The 20,069-nt window shown below is 46.1% G+C and overlaps 1 protein-coding gene across 8 annotated transcripts in view; it reads left to right on the forward strand.

Annotated features, from left to right (window-relative positions):
• Nucleotides 1-20,069, forward strand: part of LOC106561392 (homeodomain-interacting protein kinase 2) — a 134,970-nt gene that overhangs the window by 91,116 nt on the left and 23,785 nt on the right. For 5 of the 8 annotated variants that reach the window (XM_014125320.2, XM_014125323.2, XM_014125325.2 and 2 more), the window contains exons 3-5: nucleotides 13,558-13,681; nucleotides 15,991-16,113; nucleotides 18,626-18,724. In XM_014125320.2, the coding sequence (XP_013980795.1) occupies nucleotides 13,558-13,681; nucleotides 15,991-16,113; nucleotides 18,626-18,724 (346 nt within the window). The remainder of the gene's footprint in view (nucleotides 1-13,557; nucleotides 13,682-15,990; nucleotides 16,114-18,625; nucleotides 18,725-20,069) is intronic. The other 3 variants (XM_014125322.2, XM_014125326.2, XM_014125328.2) reach the window with 1 other exon arrangement.

Raw genomic sequence — 20,069 nt, forward strand, 5'->3', positions numbered from 1 at the left:
ACTGCATACTGTTGCCGGATACTCTGGACTGCACACTATTGCCGAACTCTCGAGGCTGGGCTGACGCACTGGAAGCCTGATGCGTGGTGCTGGTACTGGAGGTATCAGCCTGGGGACACGCACCTCAGGGCTAGTGCGGGGAGCGGGAACAGGCTGAGTCGGACTGGGCTGACGCACTGGAAGCCTGATGCGTGGTGCTGGTACTGGAGGTATCAGCCTGGGAACACGCACCTCAGGGCTAGTGCGGGGAGCGGGAACAGGCCGAGTCGGACTGGGTTGACGCACTGGAAGCCTGATGCGTGGTGCTGGTACTGGAGGTATCAGCCTGGGAACACGCACCTCAGGGCTAGTGCGGGGAGCGGGAACAGGCCGAGTCGGACTGGGCTGACGCACTGGAAGCCTGATGCGTGGTGCTGGTACTGGAGGTATCAGCCTGGGAACACGCACCTCAGGGCTAGTGCGGGGAGCGGGAACAGGCCGAGTCGGACTGGGCTGACGCACTGGAAGCCTGATGCGTGGTGCTGGTACTGGAGGTATCAGCCTGGGAACACGCACCTCAGGGCTAGTGCGAGGAGCGGGAACAGGCCAAGTCGGACTGGTTTGACGCACTGGAAGCCTGATGCGTGGTGCTGGTACTGGAGGTATCAGCCTGGGAGCACGCACCTCAGGGCTAGTGTGGGGAGTGGGAACAGGACGAGTCGGACTGGGCTGACGGTACTGGAAGCCTGGTGCGTGGTGCTGGTACTGGATATGCCAGACTGGAAACACACACCTTAGGGCTAGTGCGTGGAGTGGGAACAGGATATATTGGACCGTAGAGGCGTACTGGCGGTCTCGAGCGCAGAACTGGCATCGCTCTTACTGGCTGGATGCCCACTTCCCCCTGGCAAATGCGGGGCGCTGGTATAGCGAGTACCGGCCTAAAAATACTTGGCCTCGCCACAGTACCCATTACCCCGAAGCACGGGACCTGTCCATTCACTGGTTGCCCAGAAAAGGTACGGGGATTTGGCCTGGGGCTCAAACCTCGCCCAGCCAAACTGCCCATATGCCCCCCCCCAAAAAACCTTGGGGCTGCCTCTCGGGCTTAAATGCCAGTCGTGTTCCCCTGTAGCGTTCCCCGTCTTCGCTCCACTTTCTCCATGGGCCCTCTCCGGCCATAATCTGTTCCCATGTCCATTTCTCCCATTGGTCCAACTCAAATTCCCTTTGCTCCTCAAAGTCCACCTGTTGCTCCTTCCTCCGCTGCTTGGTCCTTTTGTGGTGGGAGATTCTGTCACGGTTGTCGTCGGGGATAGAGGACCAAAACGCAGCAGGAATGTGGATGCTCATCTTGATATTTATTCGAAAATAAAGTGAACACCAAAATAACAAAACAACTCACGAACAAGAAAACAGTCTTGTCAGGCTCACACACGCAAAACAAGAAACAATCTCCCACCATACAAAACAAACATCCCTCTGCCACGTCCTGACCAAAATACTAAACAACTACTCCCTCTGCTGGTCAGGACGTGACAATGAGGCTTAACAGCCTCATAGAATAAGGATTTTTTTATTAGGCCTACTTACAATTGCAACTGCTCAAAAATGTTGTATCCTACATAAAACAATCATTTAAAGAAAAAAAGTCTGCATGTTCGAACTAAAACAATAATAATTGAAAGTGCACATTTGTAAATCCCAAACTCTAAAAGTAATTAGAAAGGTATATACAAATTAGATGTGACATTGTGGTTACAATAAAGAATGTAGCCCATCATGCAAATGTTTCCTATTAGCAGGACAATAGACTTTTTATAATCCGGCTACTGTTGTGAAAATCCCTCAACTTGCAATGTATTCTAAAGTGTTACATTTCTAACTCAAAACAGCATTTCTTCATCAACATCTTTATGCTTTCGTTAATCTTCTTGATCTTCTTCCTTTTCTTCTGTAGCAATTTTGAGCAAATTGCTCAAGTGTCACGGTTGATTCGTCTGTGAAGATGATGTTATTGAATGTCTTGCCAGCTTTGATCCATGCCTGGGCCTGCAGGATGCAAAGTTCTTTGTTTGTCAGACGAATCATTGGAATCATTGACTCACTCATGCGTTGAAAAGGGTGAGGATCGAGATGGAGTCACAATCCATGCCAGGCACACCTGTGAGCTCTGGAACTTCACCTCCGACAGGCAGTCAACATATGTGGGGGTTCGTCAGGTCTTTGGTTCACCCTGACATTTCCATTCTTCTTCTGACAACAGAACTTGAAATGGTTTTAAAATGGCGACGGAAGAAATGGCAGCAGTTTTACGGGCGCCCAACCAATTGTCCTATTATGTGTTTTTTTCTCGCATTATTTGTAACTTATTTTGTACATAATGTTTTTGCAACTGTATCCTACGGCAAAAAAATTGCTTCTGGATTTCAGGACAGCGATCACTCACCTCGGATTAGACAAAGATTATTTTTTCAACAAGCAGGATGCACAGGACATTCTCCGAACACCCGACAAGGCCAACATCTCAGTTATTTGCAAGAGGAAGAGACGCAGGTACAGAGGACAAAGAGCGGGGTGCCTCGTAAGGATCTGCAGAAGGTGAGTGGGAAAGCTGCCGTTACCGTCAATATTACTCACCAGCGTGCAATCATTGGACAATAAATTAGATGAGGTACGATCACGAATATCCTACCAACGGGACATCAGAAACTGTAATATCTTATGTTTCATGGAATTGTGTCTGAATGATGACATGGATATTCAGCTAGCGGGATATACGCTGGACCGACAAGATAGAACAGCACACTCCGGTAAGACGAGGGGGTGCGGGTGGTCTGTGCATATTTGTAAACGTCAGCTGGTGCACGAAATCTAAGGAAGTCTCCAGATTTTGCTCGCCTGAAGTAGAGTATCTTGTGATAATGCAGTCCACACTATTTGCCTAGAGTGTTTTCAGCTATACTTATCGTGGCTGTTTATTTACCACCACAGACGGATGCTGGCACTAAGACTCAGTCAGCTGTATAAGGAAATAAGCAAACAGGAAACCACTCACCCAGAGTGAGCGGTTTCCTAGTGGCCGGAGACTTTAATGCAGGGAAACTTAAATCAGTTCTACCTAACTTCTATCAACATGTTAAATGTGCAACCAGAGGGAAAAACATTCTAAATCACCTGTACGCCACACACAGAGACGCGTACAAAGCTTTCCCTCGCCTTCCATTTTGTAAATTCGACCACAATTCTATCCTCCTGATTCCTGCTTACAAGCAAAAATTAAAGCAGGAAGCACCAGTGACTCAGTCTATAAAAAAGTTGTCAGATGAAGCAGATGCTAAACCACAGGACTGTTTTGCTATCACAGTCTGTTACATGTTCTGGGATTCTTCCGATGTCATTGAGGAGTACACCACATCAGTCACTGGCTTTATCAATAAGTGCATCGAGGACGTAGTCCCCACACTGACTGTACGTACATACCCCATCCAGAAGCCATGGATTACAGGCAACATTCGCACTGAGCTAAAGGGTAGAGCTGCCTCTAACCCGAAAGCTTATAAGAAATCCTGCTATGCCCTCCGACAAACCATCAAACAGACAAAGTGTCAATACATGGCTAAGATTGAATCGTACTACACCAGCTCCGATGCTCGTCTTATGTGGCAGGGCTTGCAAACTATTACAGACTACAAAGGGAAGCACAGCCATGAGCTGCCCAGTGACACGAGCCTACCAGATAAGCTAAATCACTTCTATGCTCGCTTCGAGGCAAGCAAAACTGAGGCATGCATGAGAGCATCAGCTGTTCTGGACAACTGTGTGATCACGCTCTCCGTAGCCGACATGAGTAAGACCGTTAAACAGGTCAACATTCACAAGGCTGCGGGGCCAGACGGGCATGTGCTGACAAACTGGCAGGTGTCTTCACTATCATTTTCAACATGTCCCTGATTGAGTCTGTAATACCAACATGTTTCAAGCAGACCACCATGGTCCCTGTGCCCAAGAACACAAAGGCAACCTGCCTAAATGACTACAGACCCGTAGCACTCACGTCCGTAGCCATGAAGTACTTTGAAAGGCTGGTAATGGCTCACATCAACACAATTATCCCAGAAACCCTAGACCCACTCCAATTTGCATACCGCCCAAACAGATGATGCAATCTCTATTGTACTCCACACTGCCCTTTCAAACCTGGACAAAAGGAACACCTATGTGAGAATGCTATTCATAGCCTACAGCTCAGCGTTCAACACCATAGTTCTCTCAAAGCTCATCACTAAGCTAAGGATCCTGGGACTAAACACCTCCCTCTGCAACTGGATCCTGGACTTCCTGACGGGCCGCCCCCAGGTGGTGAGGGTAGGTAGCAACACATCTGCCACACTGATCCTCAACACTGGAGCCCCTCAGGGGTGCGTGCTCAGTCCCCTCATGTACTCCCTGTTCACCTACGACTGCATTGCCAGGCATGACTCCAACACCATCATTAAGTTTGCAGATGACACAACAGTGGTAGGCCTGATCACCGACAATGATGAGACCGCTTTTAGGGAGGAGGTCAGAGACCTGGCCGGGTGGTGCCAGAATAACAACCTATCCCTCAACGTAACCAAGACTAAGGAGATGATTGTGGACTACAGGAAAAGGAGGACTGAGCATGCCCCCACTCTCATTGACGGGGCTGTAGTGGAGCAGGTTGCGAGCTTCAAGATCCTTGGTGTCCACATCAACAACAAACTAACATGGTCCAAACACACCAAGACAGTCGTGAAGAGGGCACGACAAAGCCTATTCCCCCTCAGGAAACGAAAAATGTTTGGCATGGGTCCTCAGATCCTCAAAAGGTTCTACAGCTGCAACATCGAGAGCATCCTGACTGGTTGCATCACTGCCTGGTATGGCAATTGCTCAGCCTCCGACCGCAAGGCACTACAGAGGGTAGTGCGTACGGCCCAGTACATCACTGGGGCTAAGCTGCCTGCCATCCAGGACCTCTACACCAGGCAGTGTCAAAGGAAGGCCCTAAAAATTCTCAAAGACCCCAGCCACCCCAGTCATAGACTGTTCTCTCTACTACCGCATGGCAAGCGGTTCCGGAGTGCCAAGTCTAGGACCAAAAGGCTCAACAGTTTTTACCCCCAAGCCATAGACTCCTGAACAGGTAATTAAATGGCTACCCAGACTATTTGTATTGTGTGCCCCCCAACCTCTTTTTTACGCTGCTGCTACTCTCTGTTTATCATATATGCGTAGTCACTTTAACTATACGTTCATGTACATACTTCTTCAATTGGCCCGACCAACCAGTGCCCCCGCACATTGGCTAACCGGGCTATCTGCTTTGTGTCCCGACACCCGTCACCCGCCAACCATCACCCGCCAAACCCTCTTTTACGCTACTGCTACTCTCTGTTTATCATATATGCATAGTCACTTTAACCATATCTACATGTACATACTACCTCAATCAGCCCGACTAACCGGTGCCTGTATATAGCCTCGCTACTGTTATAGCCTCGCTACTGTTATTTTTCACTGTCTTTTTTACTGTTGTTTTTATTTCTTTACATACCTATTGTTCACCTAATACCTTTTTTGCACTGTTGGTTAGAGCCTGTAAGTAAGCATTTCACTGTAAGGTCTACACCTGTAGACAAGTAAACTTTGATTTGATTTGACCAACTGTTCACCAGGCACAGCAAGGGCCACCCAGACCTTTATGCTGTTCTGCTATTCCAAGGATGTGTAACCGAAGAGAGATACCACGAGTGGGCACAGAATACATAGCCTTCCCGCTGTGGACTGTTTCACGCTGCTCTAAAACAAGCATGGAGAAAGGAACATTTTCAAATATTCCATGATATTCTTAAGATATGTGTTGACTGAATATAAGCAAGTGATGTCTGCTAAATAATCAAGTTAGGTTTGTCCAGAAATAAATAATTCTAAATAACAAACTGGCTTTATTTACAAATTAGTGAGAATGTCTCACCCCATGTTCAAGAATGGCCTTTTTCTCGCTCACGCTAGGTTAAATGAAAATGAAATCTCCAAAATATTGTTACCTTTTTAACAAAGCATTATTATTATTATTAATTAATTAATTTAGAATTATATAAAAGCCCTTTAGATATTCTCAGATATTCTCACAGATCCTAACAGAAAATGGCCCTAAGATATTCATTTAGAATCCTCCAATCCTCTAAATGTAATTATTGGCGGAGAGTCACGTCATTGAAACATATATTTTTCGATATACTGTAGGCCTACCATAGGCGAAATGAGTTTCACTAGTGTTGAGTAATATCCTGTTAAAAATGGTGTAGGTCTTATTTATTTAAAGAAAAGTTAGAAGCCAAAGCCTACAACTATTTTAGCACCGTTTTGCGCTGCTCTGAGGCAAACATTGGGACTGGTCTTGATAAATCAATGATATTTTTATTTTCACTTAATCTCCATTTGGGTATTGGTTAGACAAGAATTAGAAATGTAGGGTGCAGAAATGTTATGCTCTTAGTGTAACCTTTATTTAACTAGGCATGTCAGTTAAGAACAAATTCTTATTTACAAGGACAGCCTACTCCTTCCTCGTGCCCTGCAGGGATTCTTTAGCTAAATAGCCCAGTACCGTTCCAGCAAGTACCAGTAAAAAGTTGGGACACACCTACTCATTCCAGGATTTTTCTATATTTTTGCTATTTTCTACATTGTAGAATAATAGTGAAGACATCACAACTATGAAATAACACAGGTGTCCCGCGTGCCCTGCATTCTGTAGTACAGACATGGCCTGCTCTCCCTTGTGTAAGGAATTAGGCACTTTCCCATGTTTACTACAGTATGTATTGTAGACTGCACATTAGCCTAATAAACAAATAAACACATTTCGTTAATAAAATAATTATAAAAATTACTCTTTCAAAATGCAGATGTTGATTTAGTTATGGATCCATAATGAATTACTATGGGAATAAATATCACTGATTTCCCGAAATATTGGAAAAAAATGTCTGACAATTAAATGACGTGCCACAGAATGCTGCAGGTGTGCCGCAGTATGACACAACTTTTAAACTTTTAAAAGAGGAACCACATTAACAGTGGAAACAGTTACAGCACCATCAGAACTTATCTCTGCCTTTTGAGTAGAGAGAGAGATCCCTTCTTTACAACACCTTGAGCACAAGGAATGTTAACTGGACCCTGAATGAAATACTACTTCTCAAGGTCTGTTTAAAAGTTTGTTATGTCCTGACTTACACAACTAGCTAAATCCCTTGACTGGGGCCTGGGGGCTTGTGGAGGACCAAAAACAGTCTTTTATCATGCAGCCCTCAATAGGCATTTAGCATTCACTCTGCCACATCGCTCCCTCACGCGATGGCTGGGCAGGGCTGGTTCTTTTTAGTGTGTGTGTGTGTGTGTGTGTGTGTGTGTGTGTGTGTGTGTGTGTGTGTGTGTGTGTGTGTGTGTGTGTGTGTGTGTGTGTGTGTGTGTGTGTGTGTGTGTGTGTGTGTGTGTATGTGCACACATGTTTCATTGTCTCAGCCTCTCTGACAGAGGAAACCACTAACTTTGGAGCCAGAGGAGGGGCCACAGGTGGAGGATAGTGCTGGGGAGAATCGCAATTGCATTTCCTTGATTCCTCACGTCCTCTCTCTTCACCTCCTTCTCAAAACCCATCCAATGTGTTTTGGAAGGAGGCGAGGAGAGAGGACATGAGGAATCAAGGAAATGCAATTTAGATTCTCCCTGGACTCTCCCTCTGTCCCTCAGTCACTCGGTACAAGGCCTTCAAAGAGTTATATGTCAAGAGGTTGCCACCAAACTCTGAGGGCATACATAATATTATAATATTGTACTCCGTTCATCACGTCAGGAAGCAGAGAGCTCTTCAAATGAAGTTAACCCAACCATCCTAGTTAACGTAACAGTAAATAGGCAATTACTGCAGTTGTCAAGTGTAGTGTGAGTTTGACTCCATTGTACAAGAGCAGTTATTGTTGTACCAAGAGTTGTCATGAAAAGTTCAAACTCATCAGAAATATAAACCACCTGCAATGGCAGTTCACACCAATGATGTCATATATGAATACAGTAAGCTATACTGTATAATAAATATGAGGTCTATGGTTCAGACTCATTGCAATAGAAACACCGTCCAGTGTGAATGCTGCAATGCCAAGCAATTATGTAATTTAAAGTAAATTATGTCTATCGTTCAACCTCATTGCAATCAATTGTAAACGCAGGGGTCCAGACCAGTGATGTGCCAGACTGCCAGGAGACTGAAGTGAAGCCGAGCTGAGGGAAGGTCAGGGTGATGGATGCATCCTGACGTGCCCAATGCCCATGATGTCAGAGCCGGGAATAGCAGCTGCAGTGCAGTGCGTGGTTATGGGTGGAGGGGCCAGAAGGAGAGGAGATGGGCTCTGCCCGCCTGTCCACCCACCCGCCTGGTCTGCCTGCCCTAGTTTAGGGGGGCAGAAGAAAGGCCCCATTCATTTATTGTGGTGGGGTTGTGCCATCACTGTAGCTCCCAGGGGACCGGCCTCATCAATGAGAGGCCAGCTGGGAGGATGTCACAGCGCCCCTCCCCCCACATGCAGTACTGTAGCAAGGATTGTACCAGTTTGCCTGCCACATGCATGACTCCACCTCCTCAGAGTGTTGTGGTCCGGTCCAGCTTGTTCGCTGCTGTCTATGTGTTAGAGGAGGTATAGTTTAGAGCTGTTACATTGGTGGTGGAGTTTCTGTGCCACTGCTTATGGAGTACACATGCTGCACATGTGGTGTCAACGGAACTTTCCAGAAGAGAATGGCTATGTGTTCACAAATGCTGTATCTAATAGGCCTACTCTGATAAAGACATACTTTATGGCATCTTTGTATTGGCCTTGCACTGCAAAGTGACACCACCCTCTAGTGCAAACTTCACAATCTGAGTGGCTGTGTGTGTGTGTGTGTGTGTGTGTGTGTGTGTGTGTGTGTGTGTGTGTGTGTGTGTGTGTGTGTGTGTGTGTGTGTGTGTGTGTGTGTGTGTGTGTGTGTACGTAGCTGAGGTTTGCATGCAGAGCAGCTCTGCTCATAAAGCACCAGGATGTGGTAAGCAGTTAACACCTGACTACCTGGCATTTTCCATTTGACTGTTTTACCCACAACCTTTATTCCATCTCCTGTATTGACCACTACTATCTATGACCTCTTATGGAGCACTGCTGTAACCCTAGCTGTAGGGCACATACCTTTACACTATCTATGTGCTAAAGGAGACAGAATCCTGCTTCTGTGTCCTTAAGGAGAGTGAAGGAGTGAAGGAAGGAAGGGGTGAAGGAAGAAAGGGAGGAGAGGAGTGAAGGAAGGAAGGGGTGAAGGAAGAAAGGGAGGAGAGGAGTGAAGGAAGGAAAGAGGGAGAAGAGGAGAGGTGTGTGAGCTGAACAGATGTGTGTTTACCAGGGCCTGCATCAGCAGCATCTGCTGTGTTTTGCATGCCACGGAAGCAGTGAGGAGATTTGCATTACTGGTTTGATTTCATGAACGTGATCGTTGTGTTGGGTTAGCAGGGAGGGATGGAGTGCAGCTGGACCTCAGTGAGACCAGGGCAGTGGAATCATCAAAAGGTCCTGGATCGAGGAGGTGCTGCCGGAAACTGATCCAAGCATAACATCATCAGCTCTAATGGACCGGAACATGAAAACACACACACACACACACACACACACACACACACACACACACACACACACACACACACACACACAGATAGACACATACACACATAACCCCCCACCCTGCCCACACACAGATAGACACATACACACATTACCCCCCCACACCTTCCCCACACACACACACACACACACACACACACACACACACACACACACACAAATAGACACATACACACACACAAACCCCCTACACACACACACAGATAGACACATAGACACATACACACATAACCCCCCCACACCAAAACAAAACCCCCCACACACACACACAGATAGACACATACACACACACAAACCCCCTCCACACACACACACACAGATAGACACATACACACACACACAAACCCCCTCCACACACACACACACACAGCTAAAGATGCAGGACTAATTGCTCTCTAATTTAAATAGGATGGTCCAAAGCTGACTGTTATAAAAACCCACAGTTCCATGACATCAAACGTGGCACACAGTCAACCATGGAAAAGAACATTGAGGCCGGCGCAGACCATTTCCCCATGATTGGTTGTTGTATCATATTCATTTCATGCTAAGCAGACGCTAATATTCCAGGGAGATTGGTAATGCATGGGAGGGGAGCGCTGCTGCTGTAACCTCTAGGAAGGACCTTGTGGGAGTAGAAGGTTCTGTGACCTGAGTGTTGGGAGCACTGGGGGCCAGAGGTGTCTGATACAGTATACTTATGCAAATAGAGGGCGTGTGTGTGTGTGTGTGTGTGTGTGTGTGTGTGTGTGTGTGTGTGTGTGTGTGTGTGTGTGTGTGTGTGTGTGTGTGTGTGTGTGTGTGTGTGTGTGTGTGTGTGTGTGTGTGTGTGTGTGTGTGTGCTAATCAGAGAGCAAAGACCCCTAAATCTCTCTGGGGAAACTGGAAACTGTACACAGTTAGGGGAAGGGTGTCACATTAGTGTGTGTGTGTATGCAATAACAGCTTATCTTCAGCAACGGAAAGTTACAAAGTAACAAATAGCCGAGCTTATGTCAGCCAGAACCATAGTATCTATTTTGTCTGGTTAGTGTGTGTGTGTGTGTGTGTGTGTGTGTGTGTGTGTGTGTGTGTGTGTGTGTGTGTGTGTGTGTGTGTGTGTGTGTGTGTGTGGGCCTGGGTGTGTTTGCGCGTGTGTGTAAGCCTCTGCATCCCTCATTGTAAAGCTCCTTACCTCATACCTCTCTAAAGTGAAAGCCCATGCAGTTTGAAGAGGGAGTATTGTGCTGACTGACCCTGGCCCATAGCTCAGGTTCCCTCCTTTACTCCCCTCAGCACACAGTGTCCTGCCCAGTGCTATCTGCTCTGGCAACCCACAATAGATGGCCCAGCTCATTGTGTGTTGAGTGTGTAATATAACCCTCCTTCAGACTCGTTTGGGGGTGTTGTCTCGGTGTGTTGTCGTGATGTGTTGTCTTGGTGTGTTGTCGTGGTATGTTGTTTTGGTGTGTTGTTGTGGTATGTTGTCGTGTTGTGTTGTCATGTGTTTTCTTGGTGTGTTGTTGTGGTGTGTTGTCGGGGTGTGTTGTCTTGGTGTGTTGTCTTAGTGTGTTTTCTTGGTGTGTTGTTGTGTTGTGTTTTCTTGGTGTGTTGTCGTGGTGTGTTGTCGGGGTGTGTTGTCGGGGTGTGTTGTCTTGGTGTGTTTTCTTGGTGTGTTGTTGTGTTGTGTTTTCTTGGTGTGTTGTCGGGGTGTGTTGTCGTGGTGTGTTGTCGGGGTGTGTTGTTGTGGTGTGTTGTCGTGGTGTGTTGTTGTGTTGTGTTTTCTTGGTGTGTTGTCGTGGTGTGTTCCACCACTGCCCCAAGACCCCAATAACCACCCTGTGTATTTACTGAGCCCTCTCCTTGTTAGGTTCACTGGAGAGGCTACTGCTCTCTCTCTCTCTCTCTCTCTCTCTCTCTCTCTCTCTCTCTCTCTCTCTCTCTCTCTCTCTCTCTCTCTCTCTCTCTGTCTCTGTCTTTCTCTCTCTTCTTCAATCTCTCATTTGTACTGTCTTGTCTCTCTCTTTTGTTATCTAGATATCCCTGTGTCTGCCACCATGATAAAGCTTGGTCCCAGCTGTTTCTCACAATGTTAAACCTGCCATCTCTTTCACAAATAGACAAGTGAGGAAGGTCCGAGAAGAGAGAAGTCTGAGTCCCATGTGGCAAATGTGATCAGATTCCCTCCACTATCACTCCCCTCCCCTAGTCCCATAGAGCCCTGCTCTTAGCCCTGCTCTTATCCACGTTATCTGTTGTCCGGGCCTGTCCAGCAGGCTTCCAGCAAGGAGTTACTTCTCTGTCTCTCTCCCAGGCTGCCTTGGAGTCTGCGCTCCTCCGCTCCGCTCCTCTCCTCTCGCCCCGTTGTCATGACCACCACAGGCAGGGAACGCTGGGAACTCGGCAAGGATCAGCCTAAAGCTCAGAGAATTCTTGTCACGCCATTAAAATGTATCACTGATAATGTTTTATGACGAAGTAGTTGGTCTCTAGTGTGTGTGTATTTATGTTTGTGCGTGCGCGCGTGCATGTGTACATGTAGGCACATGCGTATGTGTTTGTGTGTGTCACAGTGAGTTTCCCTCATTGGGGACCGAGGCAGTCTGCGTAGTAATTGAAATGCTCATCAGAGACTTCAGCTCAGTGGACTGCATTATAATCTATCTGGTCTAGTGTAACAGAGCTCATGGTGAGTCCACAGTAAAAGGGATCATTTTCTAAATCGTTTGTCAGTCGTGGCATTCGTATAACTGAGACAGTGATTTTCTTCCTGTTCAGTGCTCACTCAGACCCAGTTATTTATCGGTGACAGTCGTGAAGTGGCCACTTGGCCCCTGTGTTTTGTAAAGGCCCAGAAGTCTAGGAACCTGGTAACCGGGCTCTGGGGTTTTTAACTGGCCTTTGCAAACGGCCCGGAGTCGGACGAGGGTTGCTCTGTGAATATATGTTGATTTTATTTTTCATGGCAGCATAATTGATTCCACATAGGGCCACTGTAACCAAGCCCCATCTTCTTCCCTAGATTACCCTCCCACTCTCCCCTCCCCCATATTTTATGCCAGAACCCAGACTCCCCAAGGTTTGGGCATCCCGATTTGCTCTTGCACGGCTATCAATCAATTAGCTCCGGCCCCCCCACGGTCAGCACTAAGATCAACAGCGTGACTGCCAGTTCCATATGAAGGAGAATCAAAGAAAACAAAGTCCTTCAACTTCTCTCAAAGCTTCTCTAAACAAGTGAGGTGTTTGCATTAAAGTCCTGAGAACTGGACTGAGATCAGTGTAAGATAACATATCAGGGAATGACAGGCTGATTGATTAGTTTATCTTGGGCGGGATGTTAAGACTGCTGCTGGCAATGTAATCTAATTAAGTTTGTTTTGGGAATGTTTTGAATAGTGGCCCAGTTTGCTGATGTCTTGGGAGGGTTAGCTGCTGCTCCTAACACTGAAGAAAAGGAATGTCACTCATTTGTTTGCTTCTCCCAGATGAGATCTTTCATTAAAGTTAGTGTTACATCAACACATTGTGTTATGACATGGGCTGGGATTTAATCCAACGCAGATTAACAACCTGCACACAGCAATAGACTTTTAAAAGCTATTTCCCCGACATTTACGGACATCATGTTCGCTGTAAACGCCAAGTTAGCTCAAGCAGAAAAGTAAATCTCAGTGCACAGGTCGTTTAGCTGCAATTGTTTGAATCTCTGTCATGGTCTTTTCCAGGTTAGATTCAATGTGCGGTCAGTTAACTCATACAGGTGCCCCTTCTTGTACCATTGCTTACCTTACAGAAATACTCTGGCCTGTATCTAACCATGCTGCCTCTCTCTCTCCCTCCCTCTCTCTCTCCTCAGAGCTCCGGAGATCATCCTGGGCCTGCCCTTCTGTGAGGCCATCGACATGTGGTCCCTGGGCTGTGTCATCGCTGAGCTCTTCCTAGGCTGGCCCCTCTACCCGGGGGCCTCCGAGTACGACCAGGTAGGTCTGAGGGTCTGCCCATAGGGGGTGACAACCTGAAAGATAATGAGTGATGCCTAAATGAGAGAAAGCATCCAAGACAAGAGCTAGAAGAAGTTGTTTCTGAATGCTACAATAAACCGGAAATGTAAAAGAGTTCAGCCATTTCAATCAATCAAGGTGTGCATTTTGCAACAGTGGCATACTAAGAGTTATTACTGCTTTCACGTAGGATTTACAGTATTTTGCCTGTAGAAAGAATTGGGAAATGTTTATATGATCCCCTTACAAACAGGCCCATTTTGACCAGATTCTTGCCTGCATATGCCTTTTATATCTCCCGCATGCCGGCACACTGGTGATGAGTGGTAGTAGTGGTGTGCAGATGTGGGTTTAATAAATCCATTCAATATACACCATCAAAAAGAAATCCAATATTCATTTGTTTAGACAGATCCTAAGAAACATTCTAATTATAATAAAATTATAATAATCCAGTTGTTAAACTCCATAACATGCTGGCTAAATGTTGTAATAAATGAGCCAACCAGACAAGATGATCAAGTGCAGCACTCACTTCAACGTAGCTAACATTTCCCCAGCCTAACCAATATCCAAACAAATATTCAGTGAAAACAACAATCTGACATTGATTGTCTGAAAGCAGTGAGATGGTGCTGTCCCAATCAAAACGGTGCTGAAATGCTAATCTAGTTGACCACACGCAGGTAGGCTATTGCTTAAAATGTACAGTATTACATAGATTGGTTGACTTTGGGAGTTTCAGTAAGCAACATTTTGATACATGCCTTCAATTGCGTTAGCCTACTTTATTCTAATATTTTTGTAATTCAGTTATATTTATTCCCACAGTAATTCCTTATGGATCCATCAAGTTGTGGTTCAGAAAACAGTGCATGCTTAGTGGTTGGCTGTGACATGAAGTGACGCCTCGCAAAGTTTAGAACTGGCAAGACAATGGTTAACTGGTTCTGCCTAGCAACCATCAAGAGTTTAAGAGCGTAGTGTGTGCCAATCCCACCTCAGCATTACAGCTACGTTTCATACTAAGCCGTAGGCAGAACTTTACCGGAATGATTACTAGGTCGTTAGGTGAAAATAAATGTTTCGGCTTTGATAGCGGCAATACCTTTCAGATAAGGAAAAGGCGGAAAAAAGTTGGCAGTATGGTAAAGTTGGCAGTATGGTAAAGTTGTCAGAAAAACGTCTTAGTATGAAAGGTGTATAAGAGTCACTAGTCCACTTCAGGACCAGTCCTAAGATATCACTAGAAGTCAATGTCACAATTTAGTGTAAATTAGAAGTCAGGGATGAGGGGAGAGCATCAATTTGAGAGCTTTGCAAATTAGAGTTGCTCTTAGATATGTTTCAGCACGGGTGAAAAAAACCCAGCTTGATTTGTTCTGAGAGATGGAGCAACACTCGCCCAAGGCTTTCCCACAGAGCCTAATGTGAGTTTGTTAAAGAGAAAGAGAGTGATAGAGAGAGAGAAGAGAGAGAGCGAGAGATGATGGAGAGAGAGATAGAGAGAGAAGAGGAGGAACAGAAAGTGAGAGAGAAAGATGAGCGGAACAGAGAGATGTGTTGCTCTGGAGCACCAGAGCGCTGCTAATTGGGGCGAGTGGCTCAGTGGCATCTGCTGGGATAAACAGAGAGGTTGCAGAGGGATCAGGAGCTGCCTGTCTGTCGGAGGAGACGAGACACCACACAGACACAAACAGAGACGCATGCATGCACACACACGCACTCACACACAGGCCTCATTCCCATCACTCACATAACAGGACTAACCATACACAGTACACACAGGAACCCAGGCAGCATCTGATACTGCCTGACATCAGATCTCTCCAGGTGTTTTTCTTGGGTAGGTCTTCTGGTCGGTGAAAACTCATGGCCAGTAATAAATCACAGTTAGGGCAGAGTTTTTCCTGACCACATGACCTCACCAGGTTGACCATGCTGTGAAAATGTGTCACATCTAATGCATAACACAACCTTGTCACACACTGCCATTTTATTAATAATGGATGATACTGCATCAGTATGGGTCTAGGCATATTCCCTCTGCAGTGAACATATTGGGGAGTTAGGATTATTGTAGCATAATCACCCCAATGATTTCTGCCAGCAATGATTTTCTAACTCTCACTAAGATTTTCAGTGAAATCAGTTTGCCTCAAAAGGGCAAAACAATATCCAATTAATCGTGCCTTATTTTGCATGTCTTCATTTTAATGCTGTTTGGCTGATTGTGTGAAACTCTGAATGCATGGTTGATGTGTTATTTGATATTTGTCCTCCTGTAGATCCGATACATCTCTCAGACACAGGGGCTGCCTGCGGAGTACCTCCTGAGTGCAGGGACTAAGACTACCAGATTCTTCAACAGAGACACAGACTCTACCAACTACCCCCTGTGGAGGCTGAAGGTAGGCCTGTAGAACACACACACACACACACACACACACACACACACACACACACACACACACACACACACACACACACACACACACACACACAGAAACACACACACTTGAGAAATACTAATTATGATTGCCCTTTTGTTGCACCAAAACTTTCCATATAGATCAAAAGAGCAGTTAGGTTTCACAGAGCGTTGTTCCAGAGGAGTCGATACTGTACAACTATAGAAGCCCATTGTGAGGCATTCACAGGACAGACTCAACGCTGGCTCTAAACAAAGTGAAAGCCTAATGACAGCTACATGGATTTGTGTGAGAGGATTTGGTAACTGGAACTGGGTCTGATGAATCCAGCTCAGGGGGGTGTCTCTTCACACGTTCACACACGTGCACACACACACACACACACACACACACACACACACACACACACACACACACACACACACACACACACACACACACACACACACACACACACACACACACACACACACACACACACCTCTATGCAGGGACTCAGTGGAGCTGGCCTGTTTTTTCCTCAATAACTGGGTAACATTTCTTGTGTCATGTGGCAGATCTGTAGACATAGTTTTGTATTGCACGTCCTGACTCCACAATACTAATATCTCAGCTGGATATAGCTATATTCACCGCTCCACTGCACTTAGTGATGTTCTCTTCCAAGATTGATCAGGTCTCAACACAAGTGTGTCTTAAATGGCACCTTAGTGCCTATAAAGTGCACCATTTTTTACCCTGTTCTAAGGTAGTGCACTATATAGGGAATAGGGTAGGGGTGCACGACGTTGGCAAATAATCTAATTGCGTTTTTTTACCAGATATTGCGAAATTAAATGTGTGTTCAGATTCTATAGTTGGTGTTGTTTGGCATGGTACAGTAGAAGTTGTTGTGACGGGGTAGAAACCAAAGTGTTAGTCAGAGTTTCCCAGGGAACCCTTATTACATTTGAATGTTACATTCACGGCGTAAAAAAAATGTGCAGTCTCTTGCGATGTGGATATTGCACATGTCAATATTGCAATTTCAATTCAAATGTCATTGTTTGTGAAGCCCTAGAATAGTGTACCATTTAGGACACGTCTTAGTTCTTATCCGTACAAAATGACGCACAACAATACCACATTGACATCCAATAATGTAGCGTGTTCCTTGCATACTAATGTTGACCTTTCAGTAAGTTTGGATGATAACAACCTGTCTGTTTTCAAGTGTGTTTGTGTGTACGTGTGTGTGCGAACGTGTATGTGTGTGTGTGCATGTGTGCTCTCAAGTTATACAAGAGCCTGTCACAGACAAGTTAATACTTTGTATATTATAACACGGCTGCAACTGCATCTTTTTCCATGGTTGTTGGCATGTGGAAAATCGAATGGCTAGCAACCAACAACTGTTTCCCCTTCACTGAGTCAGACACAGGGATAGGTTTGTCAGAGTGATGGCTAAGCTTCACTTCGATCTTGGCTTGCCGTGTTTTTCCATTTGACAGCAACAGTGAACATTATGATACTGTAATACTACAGTGTGTTTTGTCAGAGAGTTTTCCTCTGCTAATAGGTCTGTAAGATTATTGTGGGTGTGTATGTGTATTTGTGTGTTTCCATGCGTATATGTGTGTCCCTGCCTGTGTGTGTGTGTGTGAGCACAGATGTGTGTGTATTCCACCACGCCAGCCCTGCTCCCTGGACATGGCTGTTTGATTAGTGTTTGTGTGTTACCCCAGGGTTGCTAAAAGGGCAAGCTCAATCCTCCTAGCTTGCTCAGTCCTGCCAGGTTGCGCAGTGCTGCTAACTTGCTCATTCCTGCTAGCTAGCGCAGTCCTGTTAGCTTGCTCAGTGCTGCCAACTTGCTCATTCCTGCTAGCTAGCGCAGTCCTGTTAGCTTGCTCAGTGCTGCCAACTTGCTCATTCCTGCTAGCTAGCTCAGTCCTGTTAGCTTGCTCAGTGCTGCCAACTTGCTCATTCCTGCTAGCTAGCTCAGTCCTGCTAGCTAGCTCAGTCCTGCCAGCTTGCTCAGTGCTGCCAACTTGCTCATTCCTGCTAGCTAGCTCAGTCCTGCTAGCTAGCTCAGTCCTGCCAGCTTGCTCAGTGCTGCCAACTTGCTCATTCCTGCTAGCTAGCTCAGTCCTGCTAGCTAGCTCAGTCCTGCCAGCTTGCTCAGTGCTGCCAACTTGCTCATTCCTGCTAGCTCGCTCAGTCCTGCTAGCTTGCTCAGTGCTGCCAACTTGCTCATTCCTGCTAGCTAGCTCAGTCCTGCCAGCTTGCTCAGTGCTGCCAACTTTCTCATTCCTGCTAGCTAGCTCAGTCCTGCTAGCTAGCTCAGTCCTGCCAGCTTGCTCAGTGCTGCCAACTTGCTCATTCCTGCTAGCTAGCTCAGTCCTGCTGCTGGTTAACATGAATCTGTAATGAGGGAAATGTAAATATTTTCAGAGACTAGAGGAACTCTGATTGGAACTGAATGGAACATCTGCTTCTTGTCTTCTCTCCACAGACACCAGAGGACCATGAGGGAGAGACGGTGATCAAGTCCAAGGAGGCCCGGAAGTACATCTTTAACTGCCTGGATGATATGGCTCAGGTTCAGAGCACTGTATATACAATACACACACACACACACACACACACACACACACACACACACACACACACACACACACACACACACACACACACACACACACACACACACACACACACACCCTCAGGCAGCAGACACCCCAATGCATATGCAGTTAGTCTCAGAGGGAAATGAAAGCAGCTGCACTCTGACCGAAACCCTTCCTCATTTCTGATTCTTCTTTTCTTTTTTCTTCTTAATAAATGACAGACCAATACCTGAGTCGAGCATGTGGTCAACTCGGTCACAGTCTTTGATGTGTGTAGTTTGCTTTCTTATTTAAGCTGGGTAGAATGTTGTGGCCATCCCCTAATTGGATGCATCAGTGTAGAACATGTACACAACATGACAGAGAAGGCTAGAGGAGCTGCAGTGTGGGAACCCAGACAGTGTTGTGTCTATGACTCAGCGGGTTAGCCTTTAGCCCTATGCTAGGTTGTATTCATTTGTAAAAACAAAATAGGTGTTTCTTGTTGGACAAGTCCAGGTAGTCCCAGCCTGTTTCAGTCCGGTTTCTTCTGTTTGGTGCCTAATGTACATGACCCTGCTCTCACCAGCCAAGGTTTACAGAGGGAAAACTTGTGGGAACCCATTTGTTTGATAAAGCAAAGAGAGGACACATTACAATGTTAAGTAACCAGAAAGTGACTCATACCCAACCCTGGTGTGGAAAGCCCTGTCAACAGACAGCTTATATGTTATGTCACTCGTCTCATAACTTGTCTCCTCTCCCTAATGCTCATTCTGATCATGGTGGGAGAGTTGACACAGACCTATACACATTTTGCAGATTATGATGATATGATAGTGTCTCTGTCCATATTTTATTCTTACTGTCACCCGCCCAAACATACTCGTTTTTCCAGCACACATACAGTACATACCGGTAATGACGCATGGAAACCCTGATACATTTCCCAGGCATGTAAAATGTCTTGTTTCTTCAAGGGAGGATAAGGAGCTGTCAATGTACATGACCATTTAAGTCAGGTAATATGACTGAGGTCTGCGATATGAATGCAGTTTCCTCCACACACCTACACACCTACACACCTACACACACACACACACACACACACACACACACACACACACACACACACACACACACACACACACACACACACACACACACACACACACACACACACACACACACACACACACACACACACACACACACACACACACACACACCTACACACCTACACACCACACACACACACACACACACACACACACACACACACACACACACACACACACACACACACACACACACACACACAGACAGACAACACACAACACGCACACAGTC

The sequence above is a fragment of the Salmo salar genome, chromosome ssa10 (genome assembly GCF_905237065.1).
Source record: "Salmo salar chromosome ssa10, Ssal_v3.1, whole genome shotgun sequence".
Lineage (NCBI taxonomy): Eukaryota > Metazoa > Chordata > Actinopteri > Salmoniformes > Salmonidae > Salmo > Salmo salar.